Source organism: Bubalus bubalis, chromosome 6 (assembly GCF_019923935.1).
Source record: "Bubalus bubalis isolate 160015118507 breed Murrah chromosome 6, NDDB_SH_1, whole genome shotgun sequence".
NCBI classification, from domain to species: domain Eukaryota; kingdom Metazoa; phylum Chordata; class Mammalia; order Artiodactyla; family Bovidae; genus Bubalus; species Bubalus bubalis.
Genome location: NC_059162.1, coordinates 29,545,335 through 29,567,827, shown reverse-complemented (window position 1 = coordinate 29,567,827; position 22,493 = coordinate 29,545,335). Strand labels below are relative to the sequence as shown.

The 22,493-nt window shown below is 48.0% G+C and overlaps 2 protein-coding genes and 1 pseudogene across 7 annotated transcripts in view; all 3 read left to right on the top strand.

The window, feature by feature from the left end:
* The window catches only part of HIPK1 (homeodomain interacting protein kinase 1), a 53,803-nt gene extending 49,015 nt beyond the window's left edge, over nt 1–4,788 (top strand). For 3 of the 6 annotated variants that reach the window (XM_025288057.2, XM_025288055.2, XM_025288054.2), the window contains exon 15: nt 64–4,788. In XM_025288057.2, coding sequence (XP_025143842.1) covers nt 64–707 — 644 coding nt within the window. In that variant the 3' untranslated portion in view covers nt 708–4,788. The remainder of the gene's footprint in view (nt 1–63) is intronic. The other 3 variants (XM_044944531.1, XM_044944530.1, XM_025288060.2) reach the window with 2 other exon arrangements.
* Nucleotides 4,789–6,263: 1,475 nt separating this feature from the next.
* Nucleotides 6,264–9,402, top strand: OLFML3 (olfactomedin like 3). The gene is made up of 3 exons (XM_006064815.3): nt 6,264–6,596; nt 7,525–7,810; nt 8,119–9,402. Exons 1-3 carry the CDS (start codon nt 6,483–6,485, stop codon nt 8,937–8,939), a joined length of 1,221 nt encoding a protein of 406 aa, XP_006064877.1. The 5' UTR covers nt 6,264–6,482; the 3' UTR covers nt 8,940–9,402.
* Nucleotides 9,403–15,883: 6,481 nt separating this feature from the next.
* Nucleotides 15,884–21,916, top strand: LOC112585587 (annotated as a pseudogene).
* The last annotated feature ends 577 nt before the right edge of the window (nt 21,917–22,493 follow it).

Below are 22,493 nucleotides of genomic sequence, written 5' to 3'. Positions count from 1 at the left end.
TCAACTCTCAAAATTGGCCATTAGTGACCTCAAGATTCCTCACTCCCTTCTTCCTCCTTCCAGAACCAGCAGTCATCATCAGCTCCAAGCTCGCAGGAGAGAAGCAGCAACCCTGCCCCCCGCAGGCAGCAGGCATTTGTGGCCCCGCTCTCCCAAGCCCCCTACGCCTTCCAGCATGGCAGCCCACTACACTCGACGGGGCACCCCCACCTGGCCCCAGCCCCTGCTCACCTGCCGAGCCAGCCTCATCTGTATACGTATGCTGCCCCCACCTCTGCGGCTGCATTGGGCTCCACCACCTCCATTGCTCATCTCTTCTCCCCCCAGGGCTCCTCAAGGCACGCTGCAGCCTATGCCACCCATCCGAGCACTCTGGTGCACCAGGTCCCTGTCAGTGTTGGGCCCAGTCTCCTCACTTCTGCCAGCGTGGCCCCTGCTCAGTACCAACACCAGTTTGCCACCCAGTCTTACATTGGGTCTTCCCGAGGCTCGACCATTTACACTGGATACCCACTGAGTCCTACCAAGATCAGCCAGTATTCTTACTTGTAGTTGGTGAGCATAAGGGAGGGGAGGGGACAGAGTTCTTAATGGGCTGTCATGAGCCCCTCCCTTACCCTCTCCTGAAACTCCTTAGCCAGCAACTTGCTCCACAGGGGCCCACTGAAGCAGAAGGCTTTTCTCTGGGGAACCTGTCTCAGTATTGACTGCATTGTTGTAGTCTCCCAAAGTCTGCCCTGTTTTTTAATTCTTTATTTTTGTGACAGCATTTTTGGTATTTGGAAGAGTTCAGATGCCCATCGTCTGCAGTTACCAAGGAAGAGAGATCATTCTGAAGTTACCTTTGAAAAATATTTTTCCTCTCTGACTTGATTTCTATAAATGCTTTTAAAAACAAGTGAAGTATCTCTTTATTTAACTTTATTTTATTGTAATTCCTGGTCAGAGGAAAAACGCTGATAGGAGGACTTGAAATCTGGTAACAAGTAAGGAAAGGAAAACCATTACTTTCTGCTTGTTTAAAAACCAAGACTTAATTGCTTCTCTTAAGAGCAGCTTGCACAAGTCTGTATTTTACTGTCTCGCATTTCTCAGAATTTTACCTTTGCTAATGGGACATTTACTCTTACGGTGTTTTAGTTTTGTTTCATGTTATGTTTAGTGGGAAATTTTTATTTTTGCAAAACTGGTTACATACTACTCTGTGTTACTATTGGGATTCTCTCAGTTGCTCCTGTGTTTATTATAAAGTAGTGTTAAAAAGGCAGCTCACCATTTGCTGGTAACTTAGTGTAAGAGAATCCATACCTACCATGAAAGCACCGGGTATTCTTTTTAAATGAAGCCCTGTGCATTCTTTTTAAATTATTTAAAAAAAAGTCTTTCTCTGATTCAGCTTCAATTTTATTCTTGGAAAAGCCATTAAGGTGGTTATTATTGTATGGTGGTGGTTGTTTAATATATGCAAGCTCTCTTTGTATTATGCGATACTGGCATTGATGAGCTTTGCCTGAAGATTAGTATGAATTTTCAATAATACACCTCTTTCTCTCTTTGCCTCATCTCTCCCTTTGTTCTATGTGATTTATTTGGGGAGAAAGCTAAAGGATCTGAAATCAGATAAGAACGTTGTGTATAGCTTTTATACTTAAAAGTAGCTTTCTTTGTATGCCAGCAGCAAATTGAATGCTCTCTTACTAAGACTTATATAATAAGTGCATGTAGGAATTGCAAAAAATATTTTAAAAATTTATTACTGAATTTAAAAATATTTTAGAAGTTTTGTAATGGTGGTGTTTTAATATTTTGCATAATTAAATATGTACATACTGATTAGAAGACTATAACAAGCAATTTTTCCTGCTAACCCAAAATGTTATTTGTAATCAAATGTGTAGTGATTACACTTGAATTGTGTATTTAGTGTGTATCTGATCCTCCAGTGTTACCCCGGAGATAAAATTGATGTCTCCATTGTATTTAAACCAAAATGAACTGATACTTGTTGGAATGTATGTGAACTAATTGCGATTATAATAGAGCATATTACTGTAGTGCTGAGTGAGCAGGGGCATTGCCTGCAAGGAGAGGAGACCCTTGGAATTGTTTTGCACAGGTGTGTCTGGTGAGGAGTTGTTCAGTGTGTGTCTCTTCCTTCCCTTTCTCCTCCTTCCCTTATTGTAGTGCCTTATATGATAATGTAGTGGTTCATAGAGTTTACAGTGAGCTTGCCTTAGGACGGACCAGCAAGCCCCCGTGGACCCAAAGCTGTTCACCGGGATTTATCAGAACAGGATTAGTAGTTGTGTTGTGTATATGCATTGTTCTCAGTTTCCCTGCCGACATTGGAAAATAAAAACAACAGCTTCTCTTTTTTACCACCACCTCTACCCCTTTCTGTTTTGGATTCTCAGCTGTGTTCTCACAGAAGCATTTTCCTCATGTGGCTCTCTCACTGTGCATTGCTACCTTGCTTCTGTGAGAATTTAGGAAGCAGGTGAGAGGAGTCAAGTGAATATTAAATATGCACCCCCCCCCCTGTTTTTTTAAGTATGTGCAATCACTTTTAGATGATTGATTTTTTCCTTTTCCCATGTGGCAGTCCTTCCTGCGAATAGTCAACATTCCTAGTAAAATATTTGCTTGTTGAAAAAAACATGTAACAGATGTGTTTATACCAAAGAGCCTGTTGTATTGCTTACCATGTCCCCAATACTATGAGGAGGAGTTTTGTGATGCCGCTGGTGACAGGGAACTCACAGAAAGGCTTCTTAACCGGTGAAGAATATTAAGAAGGAACCAAAGCCTGTTGAGTCATTGGACTTCTGAGGTTTCTTTTTAACAACTTCTGTATTCTTGGGGCCCTTCAAACTGTGAAATTGTCCTTGTACTCTCAGCTCCTGCACGGATCTGAGTCAAGAAGAGGGTACTGGGGATGGCCAAGTTCCTGCCCGTAAAGATTTGAGAGAAGAAGGTTAACCCTAAGATGTGGATGTGTTCCATCTGAACTGAAGGTTATGGATTTGAGGGATATGTCTAGGACTGGTTCTTTGTAGAGATGGTGTCAAGGAGGTGCAGGATGGAGATGGGAGACTTCATGGGACCTGGTCAGCAAGCTCTGTACCAGGTTGAACACCGAGGAGCTGTCAAGGTATTTGGAATTTCTTCATTGGAAGGAGGAAGGGCTTTCAGGATGGGGCAGATAGTCAGAACAGCCTACCAGGAACACGATGTTTTTCTACTTTCTTTTCATCATTATATTGAGTTCTGTTCTCAGCACTGTGTTGGTCAAGATACCCAAGCAGTTTGTACAGTTTCTGTCACTAGTATTATACAGTTTTTTGTGTCAGCGTGGGTGATCTTTGTGTCTCTTTTTGCCAAACACATTCTCATTTTCTTTCTCAAAGGCAGATCTATGGAAACTTTTTTTGTTCCTTATCTTTCCTCTACAAGGGATAAGATTTGTTGTTTTTGTAAGAAATGAAATGCAGGGGGGGAAAAAAAACACAAAACACTCCACTCCTGTGCCCCCCACCCCCACCCCCCACCTTCAGTCTGGTAAGTGGATACCACTTAAGATAGGAGTCTTCATGGGGAGAAGACAATAATACCCAGAGCTTATATTGTTACCATAGTCACCTTACTAGCAGTGTGTGGCTTTAAGAATTTTAGAGATCTTCAGTTTTAATTTTGCAAATTGGCGTTTCAGATTTACCGAGATGAAACGCATCTGTGTCTGCTGAATGCGTATGTGCTCAATGTGGCTTAGATTCTGTCTCTGGGGCTTAACATTGCTAGCCCTGACAGGGTAAGGGAAGCCCCGTGAATAGAGTGAGCAGCTGGCCCAGGTCACAGAGGCCTGACCTCAGACCGGCTTAAGGCTTAAGTCCTCTCAGAACTTGTATTTCCAGCTTCCCCACTTCAGGGGTGAGAGAGAAAGTGGGAAGGTGCAGCCACTCGGCTCATCAGGACACTTGATCGCTCCAGAGCTGGTCAGTGCTCAGCTGAAACCCCAGCCCCAGGAAGGAGAACGCCATTTAAACCGTTCTGGCTACCCATCGCCCTCCACTGGAGGGGCTAGCTCGACTGCCCTTAGCCAGGCAAGTGCAGTAATGTGTGTTCTATTCAGCATTATTACGCAGAAACCCACTGGTTAGGATGGTTTGTTTTAGGATAGGAAATGAAATTGCCTCTCAGTGACAGGAATGACCCAAGCCTGCTTCCTATTTTGATTTTGTTTTAAACTGATGGATGGTGCAGCATGTCTACATGGTTGTTTGTTGCTAAACTTTATATAATGTGTGGTTTTGATTCAGCTTGAAAAATAATCTCACTACATGTAGCAGTACATTTTATGTACATTATATGTAACATTAGTATTTCTGCTTTGAATCCTTGATATTGCAATGGAATTCCAACTTTATTAAATGTATTTGATATGCTAGTTATTGTGTGCGATTTAAACTTTTTTTGCTTTCTCCCTTTTCTGGTTGTGCGCTTTCTTTTACAACAAGCCTCTAGAAACAGTTTCTGAGAATTACTGAGCTATGTTTGTAACGCAGATGTACTTAGGGAGTATGTAAAATAATCATTTTAACAAAAAAAATAGATATTTAAAATTTAATACTAACTACGGGAAAAGGGTCCATTGTGTAAAACATAGTTTATCTTTGGATTCAATGTTTGTCTTTGGTTTTACAAAGTAGCTTGTATTTTCAGTATTTTCTACATAATACGGTAAAATGTAGAGCAATTGCAATGCATCAATAAAATGGGTAAATTTTCTGATTCATGTGACTGGTTTTGACTTGTGTTACAAGGGTGCAAAGAGGATCGACAATGGCATCTTTGGAGTGGCTCAATACGTTGCATCTGAAGACTGGTAGAATGTTAGAGACAAGTTCCTTCTTCATACAAATCTCCACAGGAGAAACAGCTAGGGCCTGATAGGGGACACTTCCCCAGAATGGAGTGTCCAGGGCCCTAACTTAAGAGCATCTGGATCTAGCCCTTTGGAAAAGGCAGAAACTTCTGACACTCATTAATGAAACTGCTTCCTAGCATGTTCCACCAAACATTTAAAGTACCAAAATGAAAATAAGAATAATCACAAGATGATGCTGTTTTCCCCTCCTTTCAAGCTGTACTGTTAGAAGACTAGTTTTTGTTTGTCTGTTTTTTAGAGGAGAATTTCTGATCAGATTTCTCATGATTAAAATCCTGATTTGTCTAGAGTCATCACCATGGGTCTCTGAATACATGCTATGTTCATTTGACTTCTTTTGACGTATGTGTTTCAAGACAAGTCTATCTTACAGTGGCCATTAATTCATGTGGGTCTCCTGCAGTCATAGTTGGAAAATAGAAATGAAAAAACAGTTAGAAATGCCCTTTGGAGCCATAACCAAGAGAAATTATCAATAGTCTGTTCTCTCCCATTACTAGGGAAGTCAGAGTACATTTAATTTAGACCACAAACATAAATTTTTCACATTTTTTCCCCCCTAAATGAGTGTAAAATTAGTGTGCACTGAACACTCCCTAGTTTTGGTAAGATAATATTCTAGGAGCTTTCAGGCAAAGGAAGACTATATAGAATGACTCTGCTGTCAGGCTCTCTTTCAGATAGTCAAGAATTAGTTTACTAATTTCTCAATGACCTGTTTTGGGGTTTTTTTGTTTCTTTAGTTCTGATCTCAGTTACATTGTCTTTCTTAGGCTAAATCAAAGAGAGGCTCATTAAGTAATTGGATAGTCCGTGGGGAAAGGTGCATTTTAATCATGAAAACCCTTGTAAATTCGGTCTACTTGGCTTGCCTTGTGGAAAATTTTCCACTGGAGGTGAGGTCTAAGCCTTGGTTTTCCTGTTAATTCTGAGATGATACCGGGTGCTTAGCACAAGGTGGCGCCAGTGAGCTGTAGAGGAAGGTACTACAGACGTGAGCACTATGGCCTTTTTGCCCACCTCTTCCCTTCAGACCTCATCTCCCCTGCTTCCAGCTTCCACCAAAGGCAGAAAACAATCCATGGTATTATTGCTGGGAAAGGAAAGGATAAATGAAGAATGTTTCTGAAGTCAGCGTCGGAAGCATTCTAAAGCAGATAAGAGTTTGCTGAGTTGTCTCTGGGGTTTCTGCCTCCCCCTGCTAGCTCCTTTTCCTGGATGACTGCCCAGAAGGCCTTTGCCCTAGGGTTTCCAGTCCACTTCTCCTCTCCTGGGGAGCCTGCAGCCTAGGCAGGAAGTGGTTAAAGCTTCTGGCTGCTCTGCAATGGGGCCATCTGTGTTTGATCAGTCCAGGCGGAAAGGAGGGGCCTGGGGCCTTAAAGAGACTGAAAGCATTCCAGAGTAGTGAGAGAGACCAGAGATGGAGAAGGAGAGAAGGCACCGCCCCCACCCCGCCTCCAAAGCTAACCCGCCGGCTTGAGTGGAAGAGGCCGACCGCACACACGACTACACACTCTGGCCCTACTATTCCACTGCCATGGGGCCCCGCACTCCGCTCCTCATCTTGCTCCTTTTGTCACGGTTGGGACCCCTTCAAGGACAGCAGCACCACCTTGTGGAATACATGGAACGCCGATTAGCTGCCTTAGAGGTAAGTGACTCTTCTGGCCCAGCCCGGAAGGATTCCATATCTTCTAAGTTGATTCACCCAGTTTGTCAGGGACCTGGGGATGGATGACAAATTAGGCTAAGTACCTACAGAAAACTCCATGTTTTAATAAGGATTCTCAGAATTGCAAGTCTTCCTCTTTCCCCACATCCATAGAGTGCAGTGCATGTGTGCTCAGACTTGTCCGACTCTTGAGACCCCATGAACTGTAGCCCACCAGGCTCCTCTGTCCATGGGATTCTTAAGGCAAGAATACTGGAATGGGTTGCCATTTCCTCCTCTAGGGGATCTTCCGGACCCAGGGATTGAACCCAAGTCTTCTGCATCTCCTGCATTGCAGCTGAATTCTTTACCACTGAGCCACCAGGGAAGCCGACATTCATAGTGCAGTTCTAAAGCAAATAGACCTCTGTGTTTCACCCCTGGGATTAAATGGGATAAGGGAACAGAGTGGAAGTGAGAGCTAGAATTGCAAGGATTTATCCATCTCAAGAGGAGCTGATGGTTCTATTAAAAGTTGGAAGTTCTCAGAGAATCTGCAACTTGCTATTTAATGGCTTGGAGCCTGTAGCATCCTAATTCCTAAGAGGGGGATAGCATAATGGAGCAGAGATCCCTTCTCACCCTCATGCACTTAGATTGCCCTAGAGGCTCAGATGATTCGGTGGCACTGCTCACAGAGAGCAGGCCAGAGGATGCAAAGTCAGGATAGGGGCCTGTGTGGGTCTTAGCCCAGCTCTTTGCACATTTAGCGTCTTGAACATTTTGTTTCCTTTCTGTGGGGATTGCGGGGAATGCTGACGACTGGCTGAGTTTGTGCCTTTTTCCATTCCCGACTCCCTGCTCGGGCCTCTTCCTGCCTGGGAGTTGTGACCCTGCAGCCCTCCTTCCTGCTGCCCCATCCCTTCAGGAACGGCTGGCCCAGTGCCAGGACCAGAGTAGTCGGCATGCTGCTGAGCTGCGGGACTTCAAGAACAAGATGCTGCCGCTGTTGGAGGTGGCCGAGAAGGAACGGGAGGCGCTCAGAACTGAAGCTGACACCATCTCTGGGAGAGTAGACCGTCTGGAGCGGGAGGTGGACTATCTAGAGACCCAGAATCCAGCCCTGCCATGTGTAGAGGTTGATGAGAAGGTGACCGGAGGCCCTGGGACCAAAGGCAAGGGCAGAAGAAATGAGAAGTACGATATGATAACAGGTAAGCAACCTGAAACAGACCCCTGTGTTCTTCCTTGAGTGTTTCCCTTTTTTCTCCTTATCCCAGTCTATTTGGCTCTATCTTCTGGAGTCTCTTTTAGGGAAATCTCTGTAATATCAGGTTCATTAAGGAGAGTTTCTGGGGACCCAGGCCTCTGGTGCCCTTTCTCCCAATCTTCCATAGAGTAGAGATATTCACTGGGCAAATGCCCGCTCTTGTCCAAACTGCCCACCCAGGGAGGTTCCTGCAGTGAGCATCTAACACTTGCCTGTATTTCCTTGTCCTGTGTTTTTCTCCTTTCCCACAAGACTGTGGCTACACAATCTCTCAGGTGAGATCAATGAAGATCCTGAAGCGGTTTGGTGGCCCAGCCGGTCTATGGACAAAGGATCCACTGGGCCCAGCAGAGAAGATCTACGTGTTAGATGGGACCCAGAATGACACAGCCTTTGTCTTCCCAAGACTGCGTGACTTCACCCTTGCCATGGCCGCCCGGAAGGCTTCCCGGGTCCGGGTGCCCTTCCCCTGGGTAGGCACGGGCCAGCTGGTGTATGGTGGCTTTCTGTATTATGCCCGGAGGCCCCCCGGAGGGCCTGGAGGGGGCGGTGAGTTGCAGAACACTTTGCAGCTCATAAAGTTCCACCTGGCAAACCGGACAGTGGTGGACAGTTCAGTGTTCCCAGCAGAGGGCTTGATCCCCCCATATGGGCTGACGGCAGACACATACATAGACCTGGCGGCTGACGAGGAGGGCCTTTGGGCTGTCTATGCCACGCGGGAGGATGACAGGCACTTGTGTCTGGCCAAGTTAGACCCACAGACACTGGACACAGAGCAGCAGTGGGATACCCCGTGTCCCCGCGAGAATGCCGAGGCCGCCTTTGTCATCTGTGGGACCCTCTACGTCGTCTATAATACCCGCCCCGCCAGCCGTGCCCGCATCCAGTGCTCCTTTGACGCCAGCGGCACCCTGACCCCTGAAAGGGCAGCACTCCCTTATTTCCCCCGCCGATATGGTGCCCATGCCAGCCTGCGCTATAACCCCCGTGAGCGCCAGCTCTACGCCTGGGATGATGGCTACCAGATTGTCTATAAGCTGGAGATGAGAAAGAAAGAGGAAGAAGTTTGAGGGAGCTGGTCTTATTTTTTTGAATTTCTTTCACCTCCATACATTTATATCCTAAGTTTCCTGCTCTTCATTCTCCAGATGTGGGCAAGTTGTGATTCAAATCTCGTGTTTTTAATCCATGGAAGCTAAATTCTCCCGGCCCCATGCATTTCACATGGGACTCCAGATCTTAAGGAATCCTTTCCAAGCTAAAAGAAAGCAAGCCCCAAATGTTCACTCCTCTGCTGCCCCATGTAAACAAATTACAAGCCAGTGAAAGACGACCCAGCTCTGACCCTTAAATATATGGGGGCAACCCCAATGATCAGGCAACAGAATATTTCTGGCCTCAGTGGGAGTCAGGGGAGAGAGGGTGAGGAGGAGACTTTTAGCTCTGCCCTCTCTCCCTTTCCCTTCAGTGACCTAGAGGATGGGACTCATTCTGTACTGCAGACTTTTGCATTAAAAGGAAAATCCACTGCTCCTCGGCTGTGTGTGTTTGGGGTAGCCCTTGGATCAGATTTCTCCCCATGATCGTCCATTTTCTCCTCCGCCACATAGCCACTCCTTAAGCCACATTAGGGCCTTGGATAGGCTCCCAGGCTAAGGCAGAGGGGCTTCTCTAGTTACAGACTTCATCAGGAGGCGCCTGGGGAGGCACTTAGGGAGGTTGGGCGAAAGGCTTCCCTCCACACCCACTGTTGTCCACACCAGCCTTCCCAGAACCCCAGATGGCACCGCGCCTGTGGCCACGGGACTGGGGCCCAGGGGCAGAGCTTCCAATTCCAATTCTCTGAGGTTTTGAAGCAGAAAATGGATTTTAGTCACACTGCAGTTGAACGTGGGAACTAGAGCCCTGAATATACATGTGTGTTCAGTAAGAACTGTCTCACTTCTGAGGTGGGCTCTGCGCCGCCCCCTACGCTGAAGCCTGCTCCCATCTCTAGCATGGGGCTCACCCCCAGGGCCATGTTGCTCAACTGCACTCTTGGTCTGCAGCGCTCTGATTTTCCGGCTGCCACGGCGTCTGCGGTTTGGGTGAGGAGGAGGGGCAGTGACCACGTCCTTACCAGTTTCCCAACACATCCTTCTCTCCACCCACCTCGCCCCCACTTACCTACCTCAGTCCCGGACCTCTGGGAAGTCTGTCCAGAAGTCCTGGAAACTTAACCCTTTGCTGGCTAGCACCCTGGCCTCTGGTCCAGACGTGCAGAAGGCCAGTGCGGGAAGGCAGAAGGGACAGGAGATGGAAACCTAGGTTTTGGAGTCCATTCTATAGGCATCTGCTGAGCTCTGTACCAGGCCCATTCCAGCCTCATCCTCATGTCCAACATTCAGGAGCAAGGCCCTCTGATGGACAAGATCCACTGCTTTGACAGTGAAATTGACCTCGGAGCAGCCCTGGGGGGAGGAGGGGTGTCCTCCTGGTTATTAACCTCTTGGCAGGAGAGGAAAGGGACCTGGTCTTTTCCCCCGAGGATATCTCTCCCTCGCCCAGCCCCGACCAGGGTAAGGTTGATCAGTCAGGGCCCTGCCATCCTCCTTTTGTTTTCTTGTCTCCCCAGGCAGAGCTGCTCCTGACGTAGGTTGGGGAGGCAGGGGAAAAGAAAGCCCTGAAGCACCTCACAAAGGCCCTATTGTGGGGAGCCCGGGACGGGTTGGGGCTCGCTCCCATTCAGTTCTCCGTAATATGAGGCTGGCAGCAGTAATCACCACCTGTCAGCCCACAGAGGGGTCTGCCCACGGAACATCTGGTTCCGCAGCGCACTGTGCACGAGAGGCTGTGGAGGAGGAGGAGTTCCCGCAGGCCTGGAGACAAGGGGCCCGGGCTCCGAGGAGGGAGCGTGTACACGGGGCGGGGCGGGGGAGGGGAGGAGCTCGGCTCCTCAATGTGACACTTGGGTAAGGGCCTGACCCTAAGCTGCTGGATAGAGGATGGAGCCCTGTCTGTAGAGGTATCTTGATACAGCACCAAATGGCAGAAGTGGCTTTTTGAAGACCCTGAGGAGGGAATAGCTCTGGGACTGTGTAAATGACATCAGTGTGAGGCTGCTGCTGCTGCTAAATCGCTTCAGTCGAGTCCGATTCTGTGCGGCCCCATAGACGGCAGCCCACCAGGCTCCCCCGTCCCTGGGATTCTCCAGGCAAGAACACTGGAGTGGCTTGCATTTCCTTCTCCAGTCCATTAAAGTGAAAAGTGAAAGTGAAGTCTCTCAGTCGTGTCCAACTCTTAGTGACCCCATGGACTGCAGCCCACCAGGCTCCTCTGTCCATGGGATTTTCCAGGCAAGAGTACTGGAGTGGGGTACCATTGCCCTCTCCGTCAGTGTGAGGAGTGAGGACGAAAAACTGGTCCTTCAACCTCACCCTGTGTGTGCCTATCTTTATGTCATCTTTCTTTCCCGGGTTCCTCAATGAGGAAAAAAGCAGCTTTTTTATTTACTTTTTTTTTTTTGCTTAAATTTTTTTTGGAAAAGTTCACTCAGACTTTTCTGAAAGGGCAGAAATCTCTGAGGTCTTGTCACTTCTTACTTTCTGCTTTTCTTTTTTTTTCTTTTCCTTTTTGGCTCCTGTACAATAGCTAGTGCTATTCTGGAAGCCGTTTTAGAAGGTGAGTGGAACTGTGTGGGCCGATCCAGTGAACTGTCCAAATTCATTAACGGAAATTAACTGCTGCTCAGAGAGAGCACCTTGGTGGCTGAATCCTATCATCAGAAAACAGCTTCACAGCCCCTTCTCAGACCCTCCATTACATGTCACTTGACAGAAGCAGGTTATGACCTCTGGTTTGGGTTGAACAAAAGACAGTGGGAAGCAGTGGCCCTAATGGGGGAGAGAGGGGCTAAGAGTCCATGGAGAAGTTCCACATCTGCCTCCAACCCCCAGCCTGAAGACAATAACCACCAGGGATGGGGATGCAGGAATGGAGTCAAGAAGCAGGCGCTGCTGCTGAGGGGACAGCTGTCTGCCAGATGTTTGGTCCAGGCGTGTGTCTGCATCACAAGCAGGGTCGAAGAGGTCCCCTTTACCCCTACTCTGCCCTCAAGAGTTCCCCACCCTCACTTCCCAGCTCTCCTCTTTGTTCTCAATATCCTCTCCTCCCCAGCGCTGGCCTTTGTGTCTGCCCACGAGAGAAACCAACGTGTTCATATTGTCACTTTTTCATGGAGGAACCTGAGCCAGTGTTGTCTGAGTCCCAGATGGTGGGGAGGGAGAGGGCAGACTTACAAGGAATGAAGTTGTTGATTCAGCTGTCAGTGCTTCCTCTGGGATCAGGCTCTGAGCTAAACAGGAACCAGAGTCCTTTCCCTTTTCCTCCTCCAGTCGCAGACTTTCTGGATTCCTTCTCCTAGCATAGGGACCCTTCCCCAAGTTTCCTGGAAGCATCCCCTTCCACCGATCCTTATTTCTCTACCTGCTTTAGGTCAGAACATGCTCACTATGAGAGCTGTGGAGATGGTACTGGTGTGTCTCCCAGCCTGCAGGATAGGACTTTTAGCCTCAGCAGTACCTACCGTCTCTGCTCTAGGATGGCTCTTCTAGGCTTCAGCCAGAGGGCAGGAGCCATCCTTCCACCCTTAGCCCCTCTCTGCAGCTGCAGCCTCTCCTGTTCCTCTGCCCCAGCAGCCAGGATGCATCCTCCTCTGCTGCCCCGGCCACCAGGGCTGGTAAGCGCTCCTCTGCCTGCTCTTTAACTTCTGCTCTCACAATGCAGAGCTTAAAAGATTAAATCTTTATTTATGGATTTAATTATGCCACAGAAGAATTATAAATGTGGAAGCCAGTGTATTACTTTGCAGAGCAGAATGAGAAAGTAAAAACGAAGGTCTCTTGGCAGCCTCTCTCCAGAACATGGGTTCTGACAATATCTGGAGGTGGACACATCTCCAGAACACCCTGACATGACCTCTGGGTCATGACCTCCAGCCTTCCCAACTCAGCCTTCTCTGAGAATGGACACCCTACTTCCTCTTCCACAACTGTGTGGCCCAAGGGGAACAAATCAGATTGCCTCTCCTGGGGATTTAGAATTGCGATCAGAGACATTAGGTCTGAGAGAGTGTCTGGAAGCATCTTTTCCCTGCCGTGGAGAGACAGTAAGAGCCAGACCACAGAAGGCAAAGGATGAGGAGACAGCAGACAGAAGCAGAGGCAGGGGGAGGGGGCAGCTGATGCGGGCTGTGAGCAGTGATCTCAGCCAGCCCTCCCATGGTCACAATACCTCACTAGCCCTTGGGTTCTACCAAATGCCTGAATCCTTAAATACTCCCTTTTCTTGTTTGCTTTTCTTAATTTATTATTTTGCTCAAGTCATATGAGTAGTTTTCCTACAACCCAAATCTGACTCCTCATCTTACCTTCCCACCAAAAAAATCACCCCATCCCCTGAATTGTTGGGCACATGGTCTTGAGGCCTTGACTCTTTACAGTAGTGACCCCGGACCTTTTGGCACCAGGGACCAGTTTTGTGGAAGACAATTTCTCCATGCACTGGTGTGGGGAAGATGGTTTCGAGATGGTTCTCATAAGGAGCATGCAACCTAGATCCCTCGCATGAACAATTACAGTAGGATTTGCGCTCCTATGAGAATCTAATGCCTCCGCTGATCTGACAGGAGGCGGAGGTCAGGCAGTAAAGGGAGTGATGGGGAGGAGCTGTAAATACAGATGAAACTTCCCTCACTCACTGCCCACCTCCTGTTGTGTGGCCTGATTCCTAACAGGAGCAGGGCCTGCTAGAGGGGTTGAGGACCCCTGCTTTAGAGTGTTCCTCCCTGCCTAGGACCTAGAGGACTCACTAGAATAATGAAGAATCTGTGCAGGCCTGTCCTGAATCATTGTACCACAGCTGGCTCACACCATTTGCCCTTCTTGACACCTCAGAGATGGCGGCTCAGTTACCCTCCCCTGTACCAGCCCCTCCTGGTGTGTTGCTTCTTTCTCCATCGTAGCTCATAACACTGTATTCTCTGCAGCAGCCTGGTGCTACTTTAGGGTCTGGCACGCTTGGAGTCAGAACGCTCCTTGGGTCGGCATATGGCTCTGCTCTGATGCTCTGATGCTCTGATGCAAGTTACTTAATACCTTATCTATGAGATAATAATATCTGTCCAAGAGGATTGTTGCAATGAGGATTAGAGACGATATATGCCAACTCTTTATCAGAATGTAGCTCTCAAGCCCCGCTTCCACTGGGAGGCTTTCCTGGCTGTTTCCAATCTCCCTGGGTCCCCCACCCTCCGGCAGGGTCAGGGTCTAACCCTCTGGGCCCTGATTTACCCTATGCGCATCCCAGGTGGAGCCAGGACCATAACGTGTGGTGTCTGCTATTCTTTGTGTCCCCAGGGCCTCACCCAGACCCTAGCTCAGAGACGGGGCTCAATAAATACCATATTCGTGGTCACCCGGGGAGATTGTGAACCCTGGGAACTCTGGGCAGATTTGTCCTCTAACTCAGTTCGGCAAGAAGTAAACGTTTTTCGTGGTATTTTTCAATTCAGTTGGACAAAGACGAGCAAAAACTGCAAAAACAGAATGCAGTCTCTTTTCAACCGCGGGACATGCTGGCCTTCTCACAGTGACAATTTCTAGCTCCTACATCTAAGGAGAACGCCTCAAAGTAGGCTAAGCCCTGTGGCCACAGGGGAGGAAGGCAATAAAACTCCGGAAGGCAGTGGGGAGACCTTTGTTGTTCAGCATCTGGTTCACAGCAGGGATCGTGGAGTAGTTAAGCCCTTTCCCTCCCAGCCCTGCCATTTCCTATCATTTCTCTTTGAGCCTGGGTTTCCTATTAACTTCTCTTTACTATTTTCCTATTTCCTATTACTTCTCTTCGAGCCTGGGTTTCTTCATCTATAAAATGCAGATAATACCAATTCCATGTATTGCTGTGAGAACGAAGTGAGGTAATCCTTGTAAAGCAGCAAACCAGTGCCTGGCACATAATAGGTGCTCAGTAAGCATTGTTATCATTATCGACATCATCTTGATTGCAGAAGTCTTCTCAGATTAAGAAAGGCTCGTGCTTTTTATCTCCTCGGACTTTACAACAATTCCATGAGACAGGCAGTTCTCAGGAGCCTGAGGAATATAAGAGATTTAATGATTGGTCCAAGATTGCATAGTGGTAAGTGTCGTGGGGCCAGAACACAGTCTTAGAGGCCATGCAGAGGAGCTGGAAGAGCTGGAGCTCTGAACGCAAGCTGAGTTCAAATCCTTGCTCAGGTGCAGCACTCCCCCGCGGTCCCATGGATCTGTCTCATGCTCGGATGAAAAAGACCCAGGGAGGCTCCTTGCTCCAGCCTCTGACCACCCTCCAACTTTTTTCCAGTCGCAGCCTTTGGAATCAGCCACTCAGTTGTCCTCCATCAGCCAACACCATTTTGGGGTTTTTTTTTTTGCTTTTTTTAAAAAATTATTTTTAATTGGAGAGTAATTGCTTTACAATATTGTATTGGTTTCTGCCATTCATCAACAAGAATCAGCCATAGGTGTATCTATGTCCCCTCCCTCTTGAACCTTCCTTCCACCTTCCACCCCCTCCCCTAGGTTGCCAAAGAGCACCGGTTCTGACTCCCTGCATCACACAGCAGCTTCCCACTGGCTATCTATTTCACATGTGGTCATGTGTATGTTTCCATGCGACTCCCTCAATCCGTCCCACCCTCTCCTTCCCCTGCTGTGCCCACAAGTCTGTTCTCTGTGTCTGCGCCTCCACTGCTGCCCTACAAATAGCTTCATCAGTACCATCTTTCTAGATTCCATGTCTATGTGTTAATATACGATATTTAGCCAACATCATTTTTTGAGCTTAACTCCTTATTACTGATCAACCATGAACTGATGTGAAGAACTGACTCATTGGAAAAGACCCTAATGCTGGGAAAGATTGAAGGCAGGAGAAGGATACAACAGAGGATGAGATGGTTGGATGGCATCACCGACTCTATGGACGTGAGTTTGAGCAAGCTCTGGGAGATGGTGAAGGACAGGGAAGCTTGGCGTGCTGCAGTCCGTGGGGTCGCAAAGAGTCAGACACAACTGAGTGACTGGACTGAACTGAGCTGATGAACTCCCAGGTTTGTCAGAATTATTCCACTGAGGTGGAGCCCACCATCAACCACCTGGTCAGCATGTCTGCCGGCCTCCTACACCTACCTCTCTCTGGGCTTCTATTCCCACTGAGATGATGTGGCTCTGGAGGGCCTGGGCCACTTTTTTTTTACAAATTGGCTGAGAAGAAGCGTGAGGGTGCCAAAGGCCTCTTGAAAATGAAAAACCAGTCGGGTGGCACCACGCCCTCCTCCAGGATGTGCAGAAGCCATCTCAATATGAGTGGTGTAAAACCCGGGACACTGTGGAAGCCACCCTTCTCGTACAGAAGAACCTGAGCCTGGCCATATTGGATCTGCATGGCCTGGGTTCTGCCCGTGCAGACCCCCACCTCTGTGACTTCCTGGAGAGCCAGTTCCTAGATGAGGAGGTGAAACTCTTCAGAAGATGGGTGACCACCTGACCAACCTCCTCAGGCTGGCTGGTCCCCATGCTGGGCTGGGTGAATATCTCTTCCAAAGGCTCACCCTTAAGCACGGCTAGGAGCCTTAGGAGCCTAGCGGCCTTTGAGGAGCCCCCCTATTAGGGCTTCTGTCTGAAGCCCCTCTCTGCAACCACTAGGCAGGTTTTAAACCACCTTGGAGCCCTCTCCCAACCCTTGGACTAAATAGAAACAATAAAGCTTTTTCCCACCAAGGGGAAAAAAAAAATCCTTGCTCAGCTACTCACTGGCTGTATGATCCTGGGCAAATCAATTCTCTTGAGTGTCAGTGAGTGTTACCCACTCACAGACATGTTGTGAGCGATACATGGACTACTGTGTATAAAATATCTAGCAGAACATCAGGAAAATAAAGGTGCTCACTGCATGCTTGTCCCCAGGGCTGTGACTTGCAGTCTCATATCAGACAGTATGCAGCTGGCGTCCCTGCGTGGTGATCAGCCGTCTGTCTCAATCCGCTGGTTCTCTGGCTGCCTTCGCTCTCCACTTGTACATTGTCTATGGGAAGAGAGAGCACTTATTTCCCACCACAATCGGCACATGATCAACAACAGCAGGGTTGACAGGTGTCCTGTGCCAGCTGTGAGGGAAGAAAGCAGGCTGTGCGGGAGCACCTCCACCCTTTCTCTGCACCTAAAGCAACTCCACCAGCAATGATGTGTGTGTGTGTAGGTCTTAGTTTTCTTTTCTTTTTTAAAAAATACAGTGCTCCCAAGCTGCCTTTTCCCTTCTACCACGTTTTCTTCCTTGGAGATATTTTAGTTGTTCAGCATGTGTCCCTAGAAGCCATCACTCTTGACTTTTTGGATTTACTTGTTGTTGGTTTTGACAGATCCTTCGATGCACTTTGGTTGCACTTGGTCTTACAGATACTTATTACTGTCCAATTGCACATGATTTTTGTTTTGTGGCTGCTGAATATTATATTCGAGACCTGTAAATCCAGGCAGCTGTGAAATGTATGAGCTGTTTTCCATCTATTCTGCGTGTCCTTTTGGACGAAGGAAGACAGTGTGGAGAGAGCACAGGGAAGGGAGAAAGACCTTTCCATCTCAGTGTGACGGGTTCGTGTGGCTGAGCGTCCAGGCTTTGCTCCTCATCCACTCTGTGACCTTGAGTCAGATGCTAACCTCCTTGAGTCTCAGTGCTCATTTGCAAAGTAGGATTATGTTATCTGGATTACCATCTCATAGGACTGTTGAGGTTCAAGTCCTAATACCTAAAGCTTTTAGGACCTTCAGGAAGGAATCTTAGGAATCATTGAGTTTAGCTCCCTCATTTTACACTCGAAGAAATTAAAGTCCAGAGAGCCTTTTGAGGGCAGGGACCGTGTGATATTCATCTTGCTATGCTGGGGATCCAGGCAGAGTCAGGCGCACATGAGGTGTCTGATAAATACTTTGTAAATGAGTTGAGTGATCAGCTCGCAGTGACATGTCTATGATTTAACCTCTTGGTGACTCAGGGTTATCAACATCAATTACTGCCTGGTGTCGCTTTGCCCTGATGCCTTCAGAACCAATTATGCTGTGTACAGTGCGGCTATGATGCTTTTCTTCGTCGTGTTTCTCCTCTCTGCTCCTTCACTGTCACCTGTCAGTTCTCCCTGTAGCCTTTGGGGCCACTCTGAGAAATCTCCATCACTGTTTCTAATTGGCTGTCCACTTAGGCTTAGACAGAACAAGAGTTAAAAGGCTTTGAAAGATGTCAAGTTGGCAATCACGCCAGGTACTTTTATTGGCATCACAAGGAATGTGGCAGAGTATTCTACAGACCGGAAGTATAGCCTATTTTAATCTGGAAGAGGCTTAACGTCATCTAGTTTAGGACCCTCAAGTCATGCGAGTATTTTCTAACTCACCATGCCCTTCCAGGGCCTTCCAGCATGATGTGATCAGTTTACTCACTGATTTGTGAAGCGGGTATACGGTTCATGCTGGCAGTGACTGAGGATTCACTGTTCTACCCCTGGAATATCTGCCTGATGACCTGGATTCTTAAGCATTTTTCCCTCCCAGCAGAAGGGAAGTAAACACACACAGCTGTGGATTTCTCCTCTCATTCCTGACTATGACCTACAAATTCCCTTCTCTTTCTCTCTCCGTCCTTTCCAACCCTTAGTCCAGATTGAGGTGAAATATTTTTTTACTGCTGTATATTGTTAGATATCTAAGGGAAGTTTTAATGATGTAAGCTAGACACATTAGCTTAATAAGTAGGTAAGGGAAATGTTAGTTTTATCAGTGGGTTTTTTTGTTTGTTTGTTTGTTTTGGTTTTTGGCTGTCACTTGTGGCTTGCAGACTTAGTTCCCCAACCAGGGACTGAACTTGGATTCACAGCGGTGAAGGCGCAGAGTCCTAACCACTGGACGGCCAGGGAAGTCTTTATCACTGGGTTTTAAATTGAGGTAGAAGTAATCTCATTTAAACCGGGCTTTAGTATTCATCTGAAAGCCTGTAAATTGCAGACACATTATCAGCCGCAAATTGGGATTTATGTTCTGTGGGGTTTTAATGAAGACAAGGGAGGCAGCTCAACACTCGTACTGATTCATGGTCTGGAAAAGATCAGCATGGCTTACCATTTCCCTGAGGATGGGACAGTGGCAGGGCCCAGAGCAGACATCTGAAATTCAGGTTGTAGTTCAGCCCTATTCTGCCTGCATAATCTCAGTTTCCTCATCTGTAAGGTAACAGCAATATTCGTGTCTCCCTCACAGGGGCAGTGTGATGACTAAAATGAGATAACACATGTGAAAGTGTTTTGTAAATCACAGAGCCACACACAGGCCTGCTGCTCAGATCACTCCATTAAGGTTTATCGTAGAGTGTCTCGTGACTGTGCTGGGAATGGGACAGGCCGAGGAACCTGTCTGGCAAGAAGGATAAAGGGGATGTTGTACAAATATAAAAGACATCATTAGGAGAGTTGGTTATTACAAACAAAAGGAACTTATAATAAGTATCTCAGACTCTCAAAGGGGATATGATTTCTACGGAACTTGGACCCTGTTATGAGGTTGAACCGCTGTGAGTGGTCATCAGAAGGCAGAAAACGCAGTCATAGACGATGTTCAGGCTGCAAGGTCAGAACACCACGCAGTGTAGCGCGGAGCCCGATGGCTAGTACAGTGCATGCATGCTCAGTTGCATCCGACTTTGCGACCCATAGACTGTAGACCCCCCTCTGTCCATGGGATTTCCCACACAAGAATACTGGAGAGGGTTGCCATTTTCTCCTCCAAGGGATCTTCCCAACCCATACATCTCCTGTGGCTTCCACATTGGCAGGTGGATTCTTTACTACTGAGCCACCTGGGAAGCCTGCCTAGTTATAGAGCAGGAAGCAAATCTGGAGGTGAGACACACATCTGAGTTAGGGAAGGTCACTGAAAGATGCTGAAGTCTGAATGGAGCTTGTGTGAAAAGCAGCACCTGTGGGAACACTGCAATGTCAAAGCCAGCTTGGACAGGCAATTGATTAATGAAAAATGTAATGGATAATGGTGAAGTATATACTATGTGCTTCCTCACAATTGGACTTCCCTGGTGGCTCAGATGGTAAAGCGTCTGTCTACAATGCGGGAGACCCGGGTTTGAGCCCTGGCTTGGGAAGATCCTCTGGAGAAGGAAATGGCAACCCACCCCAGTACTACTGCCTGAAAAATCCCATGGACAGAGGAGCCTGGTAGGCTACAGTCTATGGGGTCACAAAGAGTCGGACACGACCAAGCGACTTCACTTCCTCACAACAGTCAGTGTCCGCAGACATGGACATGTCTTCACAGTTTGTGGACTGGTGGTTTAAAGACATGAATGAATAGAAACCACATTGCAGTGTGGTCAGACTTGTGCAACAAGAGGACTTTATTTGTGGTGGGGGGGGTGTCAACTTCTGGAGGGTCCTCAGCCTGATTGCAGGGAGGAGCCCTCTGCACACCACTCTCGTCATCACTCAGCTGGGCCACTGCAGAAGTCTCCCAACTGACGTCCTGCCCCAGAGTCTCTCCTGGCTCCAGCACCTGTGTCACTCACTGTGTCTTGCTGTATGTCACAGCTTGTTAATGGACCCATCTTCCCAGACTAGACTGACTTCCTCTTTATAGCGGTGGTAGCTACTCCTCAGGCTTAATGGATGTTTGAGAAGAATAGGGAGATGGAAAGGCACAAAGGGAGAAAGGAGGGTCTTCACTGTCCAGGGCTGTCCTCTCCTTCCAAACTTGTTCACCGTGAGCTTGAAGGCAAGTGCTCCAGACTAGGAGTTTTCACAGGTGTAAGTGCTCCTGCGGGCTTTCCAGGTGGCTCAGTGGTAAAGAATCCACTTGCCAGTGAAGGAGATGCAAGAGACGTGGGTTGATCCCTGGGTCGGGAAGATCCCCTGGAGTAGGAAGTGGTATTCTTGCCTGAAGAACCAACCGCATGGACAGAGGAGCATGGCGGGCTACCGTCCACACGGTTGCAAAGAGTCAGACACGACTGAGCACACACCAGCACACAAGCTCTCCGGAAGGAGCAGCTTCCCTCATGAGACAGCCAGCAGCCAGAACCCTAGCCAGTCCTTTTTTTGCACAGTTTTCCTTACAAGTCGCCTAGGAACAGGGCCTCGTTGCCAGTTGTGCATGCCCTGGAGCAAGTCTCACTGGATGCCCCCCGTGAATTCATCTTCGCCTTGGGCTGCAGCCTCTGTAGAGCACTTACCTCCAGGCCTGCCACCCACAGAAATAATAAACAGCGGCACTGTTTACGGAGCCTTTGGCACCCACGCTACACAGCACAAATGCAGTGGTTTCAAGCCTCAAAACAGTGATTCCCAACACATTTAATGAGAGCCAGACTTTGTGCTGGGGGCTGAAAAGATGTGATGACTTCCAGGCCTCAGAAACTGACTACCCAGTTGGGATGGGGGAATGGGGAGGCGGCCAAGGGTAGACTGATAAGACAGGCATGGATTTTCCTCTGCCTGTGGCTGGATAGTTTAGGATAAGTGGTGTCAGAGAGCAGAGCTTCATGAGAATTCCAAAGAGGGAGTGGTTACACTCCAGGAGGGGGATTTGAAGAGGTGCCATCAAATGGTGCTGTTTGAGGTGGCCTCAGAGGAAGGGCTGGACTGAAAGGGTGTCCCAGGAGAGGACACTGGACTGAAAGGGTGTCCCAGGAGAGGACACTGGCAGAAGCCCGGGTGTGGAGATGGTCGGGTGCAAGTGTACTCAGGAAAGAGCTACTAGGTGAGTTTTATGAGAATATAAATTGCCTCTAAGGGTGTACAGTGAAATAAAAGCACAAAACTCCCAATCAGGCCATATTGCTAAGGGAGTTCTTTTTGAGTTGAGCTAACCAACAAAGGTCCACCTAGTCGAAGCTATGGTTTTTCCAGTAGTCATGTATGGATGTGAGAGTTGGACTATAATGAAGGCTGAGTGCTGAAGAATTGATGCTTTTGAACTGGTGTTGAATGGTGTTGGACAAGACTCTTGAGAGTCCCTTGGACTGCAAGGAGGTCCAACCAGTCCATCCTAAAGGAGATCAGTCCTGGGTGTTCATTGGAAGGACTGATGCTGAAGTTGAAACTCCAATACTTTGGCCACTTGATGTGAAGAACTGACTCATTGGAAAAGACCTTGATGCTGGGAAAGATTGAAGGTGGGAGGAGAATGGGACAACAGAGGATGAGATGGTTGGATGGCATCACCAACATGATGCACATGAGTTTGAGTAGGCGCCGGGAGTTGGTGAGGGACAGGGAAGCCTGGTGTGCTGCAGTCAATGACATCACAAAGAGTCGGACACAACTGATCAACTGAACTAACGAACTAAGCATGTTGAAGGGATTCCCAGATGGCGCCAATGGTAAAGAACCCACCTGCCAATACAGGAAATATGAGACACTGGCTCAATCCCTGGGTGGGGAAGATCCCCCGTAGGAGGAAATGGCGCCCCACTCCAGTGTTCTTGCCTGGAGAATCCCATGGACAGAGGAGCCTGGTGGGCTATGGTCCATAGGTTTATAAAGAGTTGGACAC